The following is an 18,427-nucleotide window of genomic DNA, read 5'->3' on the forward strand; positions in this document are numbered from 1 at the left end:
CATTGTGCAGGTAAGCGATTAGCAATCACATTTTCTTCAGATAATTTTAAAATTTGCCTGGTCTAATAAGGAGGTTCTAAAAAGCTGTAATCTGTGAGTTTAGCTTCAACTTCCATACTAAATAGCAAGTACATCTCTGCAGTCAACTGTTCACAAAGCAGATTGACACTTTTAACTGTAAAACTTACTTATTTTATTGTGTTTTTATTTTATTTTTGTCTTGACATGAGTTATTTAAAGGCCTTTTTCTCATAAACAATTGATGGAAGCATCCCCATTTATCTCCCACTGAGGTGTGGTTGACTCACACTAAAGGCTAGAAAATAATGAAGTGTAAATTGAAAAAAAAAAGATTCAGAAAGCATTTTTACGTTCAATATGCAGCTTTGCTGGAGGCCAAATATTACCTTCTCTCTTTCAGGGTGGTGGAGAAAGGCTACTACAGTGAGCGAGACGCGGCAGATGCAGTCAAACAAGTGCTTGAGGCAGTCGCGGTGAGTCTATTAACAGTTCCTGATGGAAATTGTTTCCTTCTTATGGTCTTTTGCTTCTCCTGCTGCTGTAGCTTCTAAATAAAAAGCCTTTTCAAAACAGCCTGATGCCATAAAGGCAACATCTTTAAAGGAGGTTCCTGATTTCTTACAAATTATTAGATCAGTTCAAACAGAAATGATTTACTAACCATGAGTTTCCATACAAAAAGTAATCTTGCAGGATGTGTTATGTAGTATATCAATATGTGTGACATCACTGTAAACGTAAGTAGTCACAAGGTCTATCTACGTATCAGCCCCGTCTCCTCTGGTGGTGTTTTAGTTATGCATAGCTGCAGTGCAATGTAATGTATGTGTGAAATGTGAATAATAAAGCCACAGATTGAGAAGTTCCTGACAAGTTTATTATAATACACTAAACATTATGGTGTCAGAAGTGAACTACGACAGCACGCGAAAGTGAGTTTTTTCTGCGCTGGAAAAGTTTCTGTGCATGTTAATCAACTCGTGACCTAAATAGCCGCTAAGTTATGTAAACACTTATATTGCACACGCCAGCCATGACAGGGAAATTTCGAAGACCAGATCCTCTCTTTTTTGACAAAAAAAATGCAGAAAAGAGTTTGATATCTTTATTGCTGCAGCTCATGAAGACAAGCCACATTAAACACAACCTTTCATTCTCTTTAACCTCACGGGTCCTGAAGCCATTGAACGTGAACGGTCCTTTGTTTATGCCCAAGAGGTGAAAATGAAAGTGTTATTATTACGCCGGCTGAGTTAAGGGAAGACCCAGACAGCTTAAAAAGAAAGTTCAGTGAGATTTGTGCTCCTCATATCAGCATCACCATCGAACAACACAAGGTCAACATGAGATCACAGAAACCTGGTGAGACTTTTGAATCTTACATTGGCGATTTTAAAGTAAAATCAAAAACCGGCAAATTTGGTGCATTACAAGACGAGCTAACTCGTGATCGAATAGTTTGTGGAATACACAATGATATTCTGAGAAAATCACTGCTGCGTGATTCAAAACTAACTTTGACTGAAGCCATATCAGATTGTCAGTGTAGCGAATTTAGGGGTTTTGGAATAGTGTTGTTTAAAACAACAAATCCTCATTTTGATAATGTTGAGTTACTCTTTAATAATTACAATTATTAATTTGATATTTTCTTCACAACCCTGAGTTGTTTTATCACCATTCCAATCAGGGAAATGTTGATTTAGCTCAAAGGCAAATACATACAATTAATCATCATTAACTATATAAATTTTGTAGGTTTCATCTGATTTAGCAGAATTTATAATACCAATTAATTCACTAATTTGTACATAATTTTACATTAATTCTAAGAAACGTTGAGACATGAACAGAAACATGTTTATTGACTACTCTACTTGGAATATATGAAACATAGCTAACAAGAGACAAACATTTAACATTTAATGGAGAGAGAGAGAGAGAGAGAGAGTCAGAGTCCAGTTTTCTGTGTCCCATTGTCTGTGAGGGGGTTTGCGGTGACCCATGAATGGAAAAGTGTCTTTTTAGCTGTTGTATGACACACGCTAAGATCAAATTGTAGAGCTGATCAATCTCATACCATCCTGAATAAGAGTCAACAAGCACCAGGTATTGATGACTGTTACATTCAAAGATGTCAGGCTTGGAACTACAGGTTTGTAGCTGAAGAAGTCTTTTTGCTGGTGGGTTTTGGTGCTGTTGCATGTGACACAAAATGTGATGTAAGCACCAATGTCTTTGGTCATAGTAGGCCATAAGAATATGCCACGTGCACATCGTTTGGTAGATTCAGCTACAGGGTGACCCCCACGTACAATCTGTGCTTATTCCAACTGAAGTGTTTCTGGGATTACAACTTTGTGGCCTTTCCACATAATACCATCATCTGTGACCAGTTCATGTATGTAAGGGTGGAACAACCGTATTATTGAGGGAACACTATTCAGTTTGGCTGGCCATCCTTGTCTAATTGTGTTCACAAGCATTTGTAGAGTGTCATCATCTGCTGTGTTTTGTTAATGTGCAAAAATTTAAAGCAATATTACATTTTCTGGTATTGTTACTGTTGCAAAACTGATATACCTTTGTTGTTCTAGGAAAGTAGTATGTTAATGGAGAAAAGAAAACTAATGTTATTGCAACGTTGCAGGTCTCGTTTTTCTTTAAGATGAGTAACCCTCCTAGGTCTAACCTCATCCCCTCTTGGAACCTCTCTGTTGTTGGGGTGGCAGTGGCTCAGTGGTTCATGTAGGTTGTCTACAAACTGGAAGTATGGTGGTTCAATCCTCGGCTCCTCCTGACCAATTGTCAATGTGTCCTTGAGCAAGACACCTAACCCCAGCTGTTCACTACAAGCTGGATGGTGCCTTGCATGGCTGACACTCCTGTCAGTGTATGAATGAGTGGGTGAATGTGAGGCAACTTGTAAAGTGCTTTGGATTGCCATAGGTCTGTTAAAAGTGCTATAAAAGCAGTCTATTTATCATTTATTTTTACAAATCTTTTTGAACTCCATTTAGCCCTTATAATCAGTTGAGCTCAGTGCACTCTTCCCAGAAGATGGTCCTCCACACAGGGTTGGGGATGCAAACTTTCTTAGTTGCCAGCATGTGGTTTGAATTTGGGCTAGCCTTCTCTCATATTTTCCTGAGACATGTATGTTTCCAAGGTTTCTACTACTCCCTTTCCCGACCAGGTAATGAACCTCCAGGCCCTTCCTGATGGCCTGCAGAAAGGAAGGCTGTCTCCAAACAGAGGCTTGCACATTAATTCTTGGATGCCATCTCTTTGGAATACTGGTCATAGCATTTGCATAGTATTTAAAGGAATAGTCTACTCATTTTCAATATTAAAATATGTTATTGCCTTAACTAAGAAGAGTTGATACATCCCTCACTCATCTGTGTGCGTGCACGTAGGCGCTGGAGCGCGATGCGACACTTTGATAACATTTAGCTTAGCCCCATTCATTCAATGGTACCAATCAGAGACAAAGTTAGAAGTGACCAAACACATCAACGTTTTTCCTATTTAAGACGAGTAGTTATACGAGCAAGTTTGGTGGTACAAAATAAAACGTATTGCTTTTCTAAGCGGATTTAAAAGAGGAACTATATTTTATGGCGTAATAGCACTTTTGTGAGTACTTCGACTCGGCGCAGTAACACCCTCCCTCTTCCATTATGAGAGGGAGAAGGGGAGCGGACTTTTTAGGCGAGTCGAAGTACAGATGATAGAGTGCACACACACAGATGATAGAGGGATGTATCAACAATTCTTAGTTAAGGTAATACCATAGTTTAATATTGAAAATGAGTAGACTATTCCTTTAAAGATAATTGTACTTTTGTAAAATACTTTTGTTAAAGATCAGATTCAGAATTAAAACATACACAGAGTATTAACTGTTTTTGAAACCATAGATGGCTTAGGGTTTATAAGATGGGTAAGAGTGCCACCTAGTGGATAGTAGCTGAAATTTGGATTGCCATAAAAACTGGTCAAGATGTTTTCTGCTATATTGTTATTTACGAGGAACACGGGCAGGCTTTGTCTTGGAGGCAGGCTTGGATGGAGAGACATGAGGGACAAACTGAGGCAGGGGTGACAGGGGAAACAAACGGCAACAAGGTAGAGTTCCATGGGGCAAAGGGGGGAGGCAAACCAGGGCTGGGGACCAGGCAGATGAACAAGACAATGATGGTGCAGGGGAGGAAGCAGCTGATGGAGCCGGTGAAACAGGGTGCACTGCAGCAGAGACGAGACAGGGACCAAGACAGAGGGCACTCCAGGAGTGGACCCATGACAGGGGGTGCTGCAACTGGCAGCAGGGCTGAGACAGGAACAGAGACACTACATGGGGGTAGTGGCGGTCCGTAGCGCTGAGGCAGAAAGTTCTGCAGTCGGCTGTGAAGCAGAGACTGAGAGGCTGCAGCTGGTTGACGAGCCGATGCTCTTTTCCTCCTCTTCTTTTCGCGGTGCCAAGAGTAAGCAGTAGTGGTGGGCTCCCACAAGATCCTTCACTCGCGCTTCCCTCAGAGGGGTCAGAGGTGTAGAGCGCCGCATCACCACTCCGATGACGCGACCCTCTGGGATAGGGGACAGTGGGCTGACCAAGAGCTTTGGAGGTGGCATAACCATCTGTTGTCGTTGTCGCTGGATAAGGCGACCCACTAACTTGCAGTAGGGGAGCCGCACCAAACTCCCTCGCTCTGGGATCAGTGGAGGGTCCCAAAGACCAGCCACCAAATAGGTGCTGGTTAGGAACTCAGGGAAAGACACCTTCACCTTTTACAGCCAAAGCATAGACTCTGAGGGGGAGCTCCTTTTGGGGTGGAAATGGTGCATTTCCAGCGAGCGTCTGGGAAGAAATGGAGCTCCACCACTCTGGGTCAGATGTACAATGCATGTCTGCTTGGTTCTTTTATGCTACGTTCGTTCTGTCACGGAAAATACAGAGACGAACCCAAGTGCAGACAAAATTAGAAAAAACGCTGAATTTATTATATACAAAACAAGGAAAATAAAACCCATGAGGGGGCAAAACAACATTAAACAAGATGTACAAAACACTGACAGAACTAGACTATACTACACTAAACAATTAACAATAAACTTGACTTAGGGGCTAATCACACCAAATGTACTTTAAACGCTTGAAAACGCAAGGCGCGACGCACTGCATTTTTAAAAAAAGAGTCAGCTGTCTTGTCAATCAAATATTGAAGCGTGAGCGCTCTTTTGCTGTTAACTGTAATATTAGCTGAAACTTTAAAAGAGGGCACTTGCTCTGACCTTGTTTGAGGGGGAGAGGTGCACAAACACGCAGGAGAGAGTGAGCGAGTGGAGTCTGGTTCTTCAAAGCAACTGTAAACTTCACTCGCCACAACGTAAGGCCCGCCTCTCCCCTCATTCGATTGGACAATGTAAAGACGCAAATGACGTTGGGCGCTTCTCCGCTCTCAGCACACATAAATATACACTTGACTTAACTTGATCTAGAGCAGGAACAGGTCAGGAACAAGGTAATATGAACATAGACAGAACACAGAGCACAAAGACTTTAAACAGGGATAACTAATGAGGGGAACAGGTGAAAATAATAACAAGCAAGGCGGCGAGAAAAAAAAGTGACGAGACATGGGAAATATGTGGTCTAATCCAAAAAAATACTGAGACCACGCATTCCCCAAACACAAAACATTGTACTGTCAGAACCCTGCCAACATGACTAGATATAATAAAAAACAAGATTCAGGCAGGATCCTGACACACATGACTTGCAGATTAAACAAATAAACTAAATATTTTTGTCAGTAAATGTTTTATATAGATTTTTATATTAAATGTATTTATTTCAATCTTATGGTTTAATTGTAATTAATCGATTGAAACCCCAGTTTGGGAAACCCTGCTACAGTATAAACTCATGCCATATAAAATCATCCCATATTTAAAAAAAATCTTTGTGTTTAACTGAAAACATTAAGTCATTTACATCTGGCATGGCATTAAGGGGATACTATTATTATGAGAGAATATTTGGGTAAACTTTCTTTAAGGGGCACTAAAGCCTGAATAAAACACTAGACCTATTTTTTTGTCTATTTAAATGTATTTGAAATGCATTTTCTTCTCTTCATCAAAAATGGTTGTTGCCAAGGAGATGAGCTAATAAAAAGTGGGCTTTCTCATGAGCTAGATTCATCACAAAGTTGGTGGGTAGCAAGAATGGCAGCTCAGAGTGGGACATAAAACAAAGCAGTGTAAAGGAAATCTGAACGATATGAGTTCCCTTTGAAGTGACCCGCCTTTTTAGATAGCGTTTTTTAAACATGTTGCTGTGTGAAGAGATTCACAGGTTCTCTCACAACAGCAGTGTCTGCCACATCAAAGCCAGCTGGCTGTGTGGTATCCCTCTGGATCTCTGTTTTGTAGATTTCTGCCTGATTGACTGAGATGTCTAGGATGTCTAGGACATCCATAGTGGCTTGGGACTGTGCAATGTCGTTGCAGTTTTCCTTTGGACTTTCTGAGGCTCTCGATGATGCTGGATTTTTGCTTGTTCTCCAGTCAATAATATACTGTATCATCACCTAATTTAAGAAATTGCATTTGACATTAAAACTTGTTTTAAAGAATAATGTATGCTGTATCTTTAGAGCTCAATCTGAAGCCATGTAACAGTTTTGTGCATAAATCTTTATTGACTGAATCAGCTGGTCCTTTACCATAGCAGTCAAATCCCATTCGTACTTTCGCATTTTGAATTGACACATCCAGAAACATTGGTCCACGTTGGTTTCACCAAAACCTTTTCTTATGTTTCGTGTCTGAATGCGACCCAAAAAGTTTGAATATCAAAAATGTGTGAATGAGATTTATGGATATAGCTCATAGAAATTCTCTCATAATTTACCCACCCTCATGTCATCCCAGAAGACCTGTATGTAATCTTTCTTCAGTATGATCATTGTGTGTCAGCCCTGCTGAGTTTTGAACAAGATGGAAGTAATCCCCTTGGGCGCAAAAAAGATTACACTCTTTTATGTCACCCTAATAATTGGTGTTGGGAAGCTGGCACTCTACTGCGCTTTCTCTGAGGAATCACCACAGCTCTGCCGCAAACAAACCAGTGCGGCTATGGTGTCATTGCCTTTATGTGGGACTTTTGCATAATGGTTTGACAATTACAAAGAGAGTATTTTCCAGTAATTTAAAGCACTTGGATTTAAAGGACTTAAAAGATGACATATTTGCCTATGGGCCAACTTCACAGCTCAGCTTGCTTTATTGCATTAAACTAAATACTCCACACATTATTAGCTAAATTTGATTATTTTTCACTTACTGAAGAAAAATAAGTGGCACTTGCTTTTGCCCTAGACGCTTTAACGGCAATATGTTTCTTTGCGGTTTCTAGGGTGTTCTGAGTGGCTGTTACTGTGTTGTCACATGAGAAGTGAAAGCCTCAGGTTGAGTTTCTCTGTCATGTTTGTCAGCTCTATGGATAGCATGTTAAATGGTGACCACATGTAGTTTCTCTGTAACCAGGCAGACTTCTGTGGACCATGCTGTGTTTAATGGGTTTCCGTGGTAACACTTACCAAGGCGCTGACAAGTGCATCGGGCTGATTATAAAAACAGATCTGTTGTTTTCTGTAGACTTGGGAATACAAAATCCAAACCCTAGGATTAACTTTTTTGATATGTATAAATATTTTGTCAGAGTGAATCTAAGCCATATATAAAAACATAAATATCAGAGAGTTCTTTTACACCACCAAGTCAAGATTACACCTGTGTTTAGCTGTTTTGTAGGATGGCCAAAAGTCATACATTAAAATTTGGAACTTAACTCTGCGGACCCCCAGGGGGTCTAAAACGGCATCAACAAAAAAGTTATGGAGCACAAAGTTTTCTGTAAAATAAGACAATGTTTATCAATTTATGTGGGAAGATGACTCTTTTAAATTCAGGGATACCCAATTCTGCAAAGATTTTAATTATACTGCAGAGCGATTCAGACTCCGAGCTGGATCTTTATACTAGTTTTACATTACCTAAAGGATATACCAGTGCTTGCAAGTTGGCAAATGAATTTTGATCAAATGTTGAATAAACTTAAGATATAGGCTTTGGTTCTGCTCAAATGAAATACATATTGAACTCTAAACGCATTAAACTTTGCTGTTGTCACAACATTTCATGTTGTTTTCTGTTAGCTGTACACAAGAATCCACAAATGTCTTTTAAGTATGTAAAAATTACAGTGACATTATGACTTTAAATAGTGATGTACAAATCCCATTTCCTCAAACTTTGGGACACTCAGTGGCATGCACAAAATTTTTCATTCCGATTGTATTTTATACAATAGAAGGTTACAACAATACAGTTTACATGCACCCTCAACATTGCAATCTGATTAAAATGTTCGTTTACATGTACATTCTATAGAATCCGTAACAAACGTCTGCGCAAACGCACAGCCAGGGTTATCAAACCATACGAATGGACATTCAAAACTGGCCCAAAAACATCCCAATGACTGTCCACAGTCCAAATATCAATAACTAATCATATATTATTTATCAATAATAAAATCATTTCATCTTCAACCCACAGAAAAAAAACAACTTTTGGTTACATTTTAACCCTTGTATTGTGTTGTATTGATTTTTTTTGTGACGATTTTGATGTAGTCCGTCAAATTGACCCACATTGGATTCAATGCAATTTCTTATCACATTATGAAAAACATTGTAAATAGAAATGATACCTCACTTTTACCATCTGTGTCTGTAAGTCTTTTTCAGTACTCAAAAGAGTTAGGAGAAGCATTTTACCCCCATTTCAGGATAGTAAAACACCAATATAGCAACAAACACTAAAAATATATATTTTTAGGTCTATACAGTTGCTTTGGAACAAATCAAAATGCGGGTCAAATTGAACTGTGAACCTCAAAATCGTTAAAAAATTATTTTGGTATAACATATCAGCATGTCCAAACTTTGCATGCATGTTCATGGCCATAAAAGTCACAAAATTTCAAGAATAAAATCACAGGTTAACTAGTTTATCCGACAGCTTAAAAATCAAAACGGGTCAAATTGACCCGGAACCTAATATGAGGGTTAAACTTTGCTGTTGTCACAGCGTTTCATGTTGTTTTCTGTCAGCTGTACACAAGAATCCACAAATAACAGGGACCATGTGTCACAGATTACAGACTTTATATAAATGCAAGATTGAAGAAAATGTCTTTTAAGTATGTAAAAATAACAGTGCCATCATGACTTTAAATAGCGTTGTACAAATCCCCAAACTTTTGGGACGCTCTGTGAAATCACAGTGCAATCATTTGCAAATCTCATAAACTCATGTTTTATTCACAATGGAAAAAAGTAAAGATATCAAATGTTTCAACTGCGGAAATGTAGCGTTTTAAGAGAAAAATAATGCAATTATATATTTGATGTCTGCAACATGTCTAAAAAAGTTGTGACAGGGCCATGTCTACCATTGTATAGCATTCCCTTATCTCTTATTCCCTTAACAACAGATATGTCTGGAAACTGAGGAGGCAAGTTGCTTTAATTTGGGTAGAGGAAGGTTGTCCCATTTATGTTTGATACAGGATTGTTAAATGTACATTGCTGGTGTATATATGGGTATCACTAGGTCTGTGTGGTTTACCAAAGTCTTGCTGAAATATGCAGAGATGGATGGAAGCATAAAGTATTTTGTTTTTAAACCTGTTTATACGCCCATTAGCATTGATGGTGCCTTTTTAGATGTAAAAGCTGTCTATTTCATACCCTATGCATTTAAAAAAAATTATACTGTCCACTGCAATAAAGTAGTACATTTACCTGAGGTACATAGTGCCTCATAATGTTGACCAGACACAGTAACATGCAATATAAAAAATATATAAAACAGAAACTGTGATCTGGCACACAGAAGAGTCTCCCAAATGAATACTGAAGAATACAAACACAATTCCACACACTCTAATGATGAAGACAGTGCATGTTAATTAGTGACACTTTATTATTCAGTCACACCTGAATGTCTGTGTATGCCACATGAAGCATTGCACATTACCAAGAGGCGTTTCCCCTTGTGTCTGCATTGTTCTTGCAGTATCTGCATGAGAACGGAATAGTGCACAGAGATCTGAAACCCGAGAATCTCCTGTATGCCACCTCAGCGCCAGATGCTCCGCTTAAAATAGGTAAGGCTTTCTGTCTGTATGCATCTTGCCTAGACATCCCTTGTTGTTGAATTAGTTTCCAAGCAACTTGATCCGGCAGTACTACAGGGGAACGCTCTGTCTGTCTGTTTCAAAGAATGGATTGTCAATATCATTCAAATATTAGGTAACACTTCACACAACAAGGTTGTAAAAATTACGTACAACACCCATGGCACTTAGTTTTTCATGGGCAAGCACCACTTACGGTTACTTTTCATGTAAAACATGTAAAACTCTAGTTTTATTTGGTGTGGTTTGTCTTTTCAGCGGATTTTGGTTTGTCTAAAATTGTGGATGATCAGGTTACAATGAAGACCGTGTGCGGGACTCCGGGCTATTGTGGTGAGTTCATGTAAAAGGGGTTTACTACTTTTATTTTGCAAATAAGGATGTATTAGGAACATTCATTTAATTTCAGAAAATGTATGTTTACATCATTTTTAATAAAACATTTTAATTGAATGACTTTAATAACCATAACATATTTTTCTACAAATGTTTCATTGTAGTTTTATGTTGTTTTTTTTTAAAAAACGAACATGGTCACACTTTACAATAAGGTTGTATTTGTTAACAATTAGTTAATGCATTAGCTAACATAAACTATCAATGAACAACGCTTCTACAGCCTTTATTAATCTTAGTTCATGTTCATTTTAGCATTTACTATTATATTATTAAAATAAAACATTTAAACTGTTAACATAAGTTAATACACATGCACTTACATGAATAACTGTATTGTCATTAGCTAATATTAACAAGAATTAATAAATGCTAAAAACTATATTTTACATTGTTTTATGTTAGTTAATGAATTTACTATCCATTTTTAATAGATGTAATGGGTCTAAAATAAAAGATTAGTTTTGCGTCGTTGACCCAGTTACAGAAACAATGTCACATGGAGCATCATTTAAAATTTTTTTGGTGTTCTTTTAATGTTTTGTTATTCTCTCTCTCTCTCTCTCTCAGCTCCTGAGATCCTGCGTGGTTGCGCCTATGGTCCTGAGGTGGACATGTGGTCTGTGGGAGTTATCACGTACATTTTGTGAGTGAAACAACGTACTTCACTGTCTTAAGTTATTCTTTCACAAGAATCTTAGTCATTCATTTTCAACTAACAGAGCACCCTCACTTTTGAAAACTGTAAAGCATGTTTTAAAGCTTAAGGGACAAAAATAAGTGTATTATAATCTTATATCTTATTTAAAAAAAAGTGTGCTAACAAGGACTACAGCAGTTATCCGAATGGTTAAGCATGTAAACTTTCATCTAGTGATACATGTGCAACTTGGTTGTTAAAGCTGCTATTAAAACGTGTGTTTTATGAAAACACATGCTCATTTAGTTAAAGCATCTATGTTTTGTTTGTCTTCTCTATTTTTAGGTTATGTGGCTTTGAGCCCTTTTTTGATGAAAGGGGAGACCAGTACATGTTTAAACGCATCCTTAACTGTGAATATGAATTTGTCTCCCCCTGGTGGGACAATGTGTCCCTTAATGCAAAGGATCTTGTAAGTATTGGTAGTTAAACTAAAGACTATACATAGGAGGTGTAATACAATATTTTTTTATCTGATTTTAATACAGTTTTCCTTGTGTTTTATTCAAAAAGAGCCGCATACAGAGCAAAAGAAGCTTTATAATAGGATTCACACACCTGTGAACACAAATTAGTTAAATTCTAGATAAAACACATGTTAAAGACGTTTCATTGGACGCACGTGCGTTGACACGTTTATGCCCCTTCCCCGAAGATTACTTGCAGTCTGTGTTTGTTTATCATTCTGACTATTGGCTAAACTGACTAGAACAAATACCTTATTGAAAATAAAAATGTTTAGATTTTATAAGATGAGAGGACACGGTGAGCATGGATCGTTTCTGTGCAAAGGGAGGTTTGGCAGCCAGGCAAGAATTCAAGACTCTGTAGTAGTGTATATACATTCATTTAACACAGTATCGTTAGTTTAGTGTAGTAGATAATATGCTTTAGCTATGATTTGAATTAAGTTGAATTAAAGGCCTGCGGTTAGGCTAACACTGTGTCTAAACTATACACGACGTGCTTCCAGCAATAGGCAATTTGTCCATACTAAATGTGAAAAAGAAGCATAGCATGACTTAGTAAATAACAAGAACAGTTGTGTTCTTTTATATTTGTACGGTTTCTTGCTCTCTCTCGTGCTGCAGCTGAGGAGCATACACACATACACAGGAATATCCCTCCGCTCTTGATGGCTTTCCTTAAGGGATGAGTCGCTCCTCATCCATGTTTGATGATTAATGCACAGAACGTTCATTGAATGAGCAACACGTCTTGCTAGGACACGTTGTAATGGACCCTTTTCACAAATTGTGATTAAAGGCCGACTAAAGTACCTTGGAATTCGCAGCATTATTTAATGTGGTGATGTCATTTCAACTGAAACAGAAAGAAAGTGCACCACTATCTAGAAGACCCTCCTTCTTTTTACAATAACCAATAGTGTTTTAATGAAGTGTAGGATGACTTCATAAAAATTCTAGACTTTTTTTAGCACACGCAATTATACGCTTTTAATGAATGCGTCTTCTGAATGCGAATTTTGTCAGCGTTTTGCACCACACCGGTTTATATGTACAGTACTGTGCAAAAGTCTTAGGCCACCATGGCAGAATTAGATTTGTTGTTTTTGCAATGTTATAGTGATCATATATAATTGTTTCTCAGTCTCTTTAATAGAATACATCCAGAAAATACAAGAAATTTGTATATAGTATTAAAAACTGTATAGAAATGTAAACTGATGTGTCCAGTTTTAAGGGTAAACTTCTCTTCCACTTGAGCAATAGCAGGAAAATGCAGGATCTGTTAAACCTTAATAAAATTAAATCCTAATTTCTAATTTTAAAGTAATTAGTCTTATTACTTCATTCTGCTCAAGAAAGGAAGATGTGTTTAGTGCTAAGGGAGGTCACACTAAACACTGACGATGCTTTGGTACATATTTCCTGTATTTTCTGTTTGTATCTTAATAAAATAGATTGAAAAATAAATATGGATGGACATTAAAGCATTAAACCAGTCTGGTGCTGGTGGCCTAAGACTTTTGCACACTTTACTTTATATTTATAAGAGTAAAAAGTAAGGTTAATTTGGATTTCATGGGTCCTTTTTCACAGTTATTAACTAAGTATAGGTGTCTAAAAAATATAAAAGAAAATTAAGTTTCTTATAATCATATTTTGTGTTTTATAAAAAAAATGTTTTAATTGTTTTCATGGGGTTTGTAATAGAGCTGCTGAGGGGAAAACATCTTTCATTTGACTGCCTTAATTAAATTTATTTTATTCCTTTGGAAAGTAAGAAAGAAATGAATGCAATAGTGAATTATTTTTCATTTGCTGTTGGAAATAAATATACAGAAATAATATTTTGCCTTCCATATGCGCATACCTTCCATATAACTTCACTCTGCTGTAGTTTACCTTTGTGTTACAAATCCTTAAAGTTTCAATCTGTATCTGTATTTAGTTATAAAATAAGAAGAAATTATTGACCTTTCCTTACCCAAATTCATAACGGTAAGCTTATAGTAATGATTTATATTTTGAGCTGTCGGGTCGGATTTTGCGGGAATATAACTTGAACTCATTGTGTAATTACGTCACGTCGTGTAAACAGAAAGAAGAGGACCCGGCTACTGTATGACATATGTGTACTGCTGCAGTAGCTTTTTTATCAGTCACTTTTTATCTTGTCCTCTAGATGGTGGGGTTTAAAGTTACAGATTGCAGCTTTAAACTTGAAATGTCCATTACTGTGTTAAGGCCCATTAATTATAACTGTAAATAACTATGATAATTATATTAGTGGCAACACCGACGGACGATACCATTATATTTAAAGGGGCCATGGCACAAGACTTTTTTAAGATGTCAAATAAATCTTTGGTGTCCCCAGAGCACATGTGTGAAGTTTTAGCTCAAAATACCAAATAGATAATTTATTATAACATCTTAAAATTGACACTTTGTTGGTGTGTGCAAAAATGTGCCGTTTTGGGTGTTTCCTTTAAAATACAAATGAGCTGATGAAGTGCAAACACTGATCACAATGATGGTGGTTTGTTGCAATTGAAACTCAATTGTGCTGTGAATTATTTTTTTCTCTGCACTAAATGGCAGTGCTGTGATTGGATAGTGCAGATTCAAGGGACAGTATTATTCTAATAAGAGCTCCTTATGACATCATAAAGAGGGCCAAATTTCAACGACCTATTTTTGTATGTGCTTGTAGAGAATGGTTTACCAAAACTAAGTTAATGGGTCGATCTTTTTCACATTTTCTAGGTTGATAGGAGCACTGGGGACCCAATTATAGCACTTAAACATGGAAAAAGTCTCATTTTCATGCCATGGCCCCTTTAATCTAAGCTCACAATCTGCTATTTCAAAAAAAATCACTTTAAAGCAACACTATGTTTCCATGTAAAAATGACTTACAGCTCCCCCATGTGCTTGAAAAGCGCAACAGTGCCTGGTATCAGACACTCTTCTGCAGACAGGGGGAGGGGCGGGGCTGTTTGCTTTACCCTCCTCCGCCACTTTCAGAGTGTGCTTGTAGCAGCTAGGAGGCTGCTCAGGTTGCAGCAACAGTAAAATTTGTCCAGTTAAAAGTTGTTCTATCACTGAAATAATTTTAGAGACATTATGTAAGGGATAATGTAGAGGCAGCCGGTAGTTATCGGGAAATAAGCCCCGACAGTGTGATCAGGACCCGACGCGAAGCGGAGGGTCTTGTATCACACTGAAGGGGCTTATTTCCCGATAACTACCGGCTGCCTCTACATTATCCCGCTTATTACACGGCTACTTGTCACATAAGAAAAAAAACTGGACAAGAATATGAATTTGAAACATTTTATTGGCATATTTGTTTTAAATTAACATTTTTATCCTTCCGCGAAACTTTGCACAGATGCATAAAATGATCGTAATACCTTATTAAGATCCTCTGCTTCATACTTGTCTGTCTCCATTTTTTCTCTTTTAGCCAGTCTTTGAGAAGTTTTAATGCCCATTCTGTATTTTTTTGTGTGTTGGCTTCGTAGCTGTCATGCTCTATTTTGTCAAGTTCAGTCTCAGTAAGCTCTCTGTGTCTTGTCGTGGTTGTCGAGTGTTTGTCACAAGATGGCGCCAAACAAACAGTAATCTTTATTGGCGCGGAGCGATCTTACTCGTAAAAGTAGTACCGGCTATGCGTTATTATTTTGGAGCGGTTATTATTCGAAAAGAACGAACCTGCAAATGTCTCAACTGACCAATCAGAATCAAGCATTCCAGAGAGCCGTGTAATAAATAAAGGTAAAAAAACTACATAGTGTTGCTTTAAAGTGATCGCAAAAATGATCCCTGTATCGTTATTGTTTTAGTCTTAAAATTCTGAATCATTTTCAAAACTTTATCTTTACTATTATTGTCATTGGTGTGAACAAGCCTTTAGTCCTTCTTTCTTGGTCCTCTCAGGTAAAGAAACTGATTGTCCAGGACCCAAAGAAACGTCTGACAACACAACAGGCCTTGCAGCACCCCTGGGTGACTGGAAAGGCTGTTAACTTTACCCATATGGACACTGCTCAGAAGAAACTCCAGGAGTTTAACGCTCGAAGAAAGCTCAAGGTTTGAGACGTCAATAGCAAGTTTTGATGATGGTTTAAAGGTGAAGTGTGTATTTGTTTCAATAAACAACTTTTAAAACATTGCTCCGTAGTCCAACATGTCAACTTCTGTCTCAACTACAGGTGTGGGTTAGGGCAGAGTTACCTATAATAAACTGTTTAGCTAAGATTTATTTGCTAGACTTATTTTTATTATATCTTATTATAGTGGACGATGGATGGGTCAGTAAGAGTATGTAAGTAAACAGTTTGGAAATGCTTGTTAGAAGTGTGTTTAAGAATTACATTACAGAAGGGAGTCTGGTCATATCTAGGAACCAGAATATAGAGACTTAGGGCTGGACTTTTTCGTCTTTGGCCAAGCAAGCAAAACCACACAGATCACCGGAGCAACCACATAGCATGCACACCATCCACATCTCTATTTTCCAATGGCAAGCACTACGGAAATTTTCTTCAGAAAATGTAAATCTCTAAATATTTTCACAAACGTAAAAGGACACACTTAACCTTTAACAACCATGACAACCAAACATCAAAAAATAGTCATGTTTATGGGTATGAATAAAAAAGCACTTTCCAACTTTAAAACCAAAGGAATCTTCCATGTTTTTGGTTACACAGGCAGCAGTCAAAGCAGTGGTTGCTTCATCTCGACTGGGCAGCGCAGGAAGCCACGGCAATACAGACAGCACCAAAACAGACTGCTGCAACTCTATCAAGCAGAAGACGGAAAAAGATCAAGCAGACATCGAACAGCCTCAAATTCAGAATGAAGATTCTTAGATGTGCACAGAGCCTCGGTGGAACTGAAACTTCTTCCCTTCATTTAAGGAATATGTTGAATTTTACTGTGGTCCTCATGAATAACCAAACTGAACTTGGACCTGAACCTCTGAAACTGAACCTCTGCATGCAGACTGTTTATCTAAAGTCCCACAGTGTGACTCAGCCAATTGTGATAACCATGTCAGCTTGAGTACTTCAGTTTGGATTTTGTACAGCGAATGAGTTTATCATTGTGGGCGGCGCTGAGAAGAACGAACGATTATGTGATCATTACCTCTATGTTTGTTCGTGTTTATTTTATTATGCTTGATAAAACTGCCAATTTATCATAAAGAGGAAGTACTCTAGACACGTAAGAACTTTAGTTGTTAAAATTAAATTTGTGCTGCTTTTTATTAAACATAATATATTTGTTTTAATATTTTTTATTTAACATTTGCTGTAAAACAGATTTACATGTGAACTTTCAACTAAACCTTTACATAAGCTTAAGCTGAGAATGCCTTATTGTATACCGTGTTTTTATAATAATCAGTAAAACTTATTTTTGAAAATACTATTAGACAGTATCTTTCAAACATTGATTTGATGTTAACAGAGATGTTGAATTTCTCCTGACATTGTTGAGAATCACTTTTCAGAGTAGGATAGTATGTCTATCTGACACAAAAAATATTGCAATGAGAAACACTCCCTTGTGCCAAAATCTGATTTTCACTGTTTTCCCTGTCTCATTTAGAGATGCCCTTTAAAATCTAAAAAAGTGTCAGGATTATTATCTAAATGACTTACTAGCAATAGAACTCATTTCTGAATTTAGTGCATTACCAACAAGTCTATGTCTGAAACCATTCACACGAGTATATAAAGGTTTTGATCCAGTTTAATATTCTTTATAGCATGCTTCTAATGTATGGTATGAGGAAATGTTTTTGATAATCACATTTAAGGAATGTAATGTGGATATATAGGGGTTAATGTTTTGCATGTAGGAATGTTTATCTATAATGCTGCAATGTCTTTTAAAAATGCACTGTATTTTACAGATAGGAATTGTCTATTTAACGGTATGATATTAAAGGCCATTTGAAAGTCACTTTGTACTTGACACTATAATGTACTTACTCTGCCTGTTTCTATGTCAAATGACTCATTCTAAATGATAAGTATGAGGTTAATTATATTACTTAATAGAAATAAAACATGCAAAATAATATTGTGTACGTAAATGTCCATCTTTTAAACGTGTGAGTTTGGTATTATTGTTATGTACGAAAGAGTTCCAGCTGTCAACTTCTACCTCCACTACTGGTGTGGGTTTGGGCATGGGTACCTATAATAAGCGGTTTATCTAATAATTATTTTCTTATAATGGATGATGAATGGGTCAGTAAAAGTGTTTGGGAAGCCTGTTTGGAAACTATAGTTAAGACATAGACTGTAAAAAATAGAGTTAAGAGGTGCTTGCTGGCAAGACCCTTGCATCACTATTACTATTACTCATGGGTTGGAAAATTAAACAAGTGTGCTATTACCTTTCAAAGCTATTACTTATGATTTACACAGGGAAAGTGATAAAAAAATTACATTCCCACTGAAATTATGGTTTATTATCATTTAATACCATTAGTATGGTACAGCACATTCTTTTACATGTTATTAAACTTATATCCGTTTTCTTATTTTC

General features: G+C 37.2%; 1 protein-coding gene across 1 annotated transcript in view; it reads left to right on the forward strand.

The window, feature by feature from the left end:
- Positions 1–17,956, forward strand: part of camk4 (calcium/calmodulin-dependent protein kinase IV) — a 42,296-nt gene extending 24,340 nt beyond the window's left edge. Inside the window, exons 6-12 of the mRNA XM_065284528.1 lie at positions 422–494; positions 10,174–10,264; positions 10,553–10,627; positions 11,261–11,336; positions 11,676–11,802; positions 15,800–15,952; positions 16,576–17,956. Coding sequence (XP_065140600.1) covers positions 422–494; positions 10,174–10,264; positions 10,553–10,627; positions 11,261–11,336; positions 11,676–11,802; positions 15,800–15,952; positions 16,576–16,737 — 757 coding nt within the window. The 3' untranslated portion in view covers positions 16,738–17,956. The remainder of the gene's footprint in view (positions 1–421; positions 495–10,173; positions 10,265–10,552; positions 10,628–11,260; positions 11,337–11,675; positions 11,803–15,799; positions 15,953–16,575) is intronic.
- The last annotated feature ends 471 nt before the right edge of the window (positions 17,957–18,427 follow it).

Source organism: Paramisgurnus dabryanus, chromosome 5 (assembly GCF_030506205.2).
Source record: "Paramisgurnus dabryanus chromosome 5, PD_genome_1.1, whole genome shotgun sequence".
Taxonomy (NCBI): Eukaryota; Metazoa; Chordata; class Actinopteri; order Cypriniformes; family Cobitidae; genus Paramisgurnus; species Paramisgurnus dabryanus.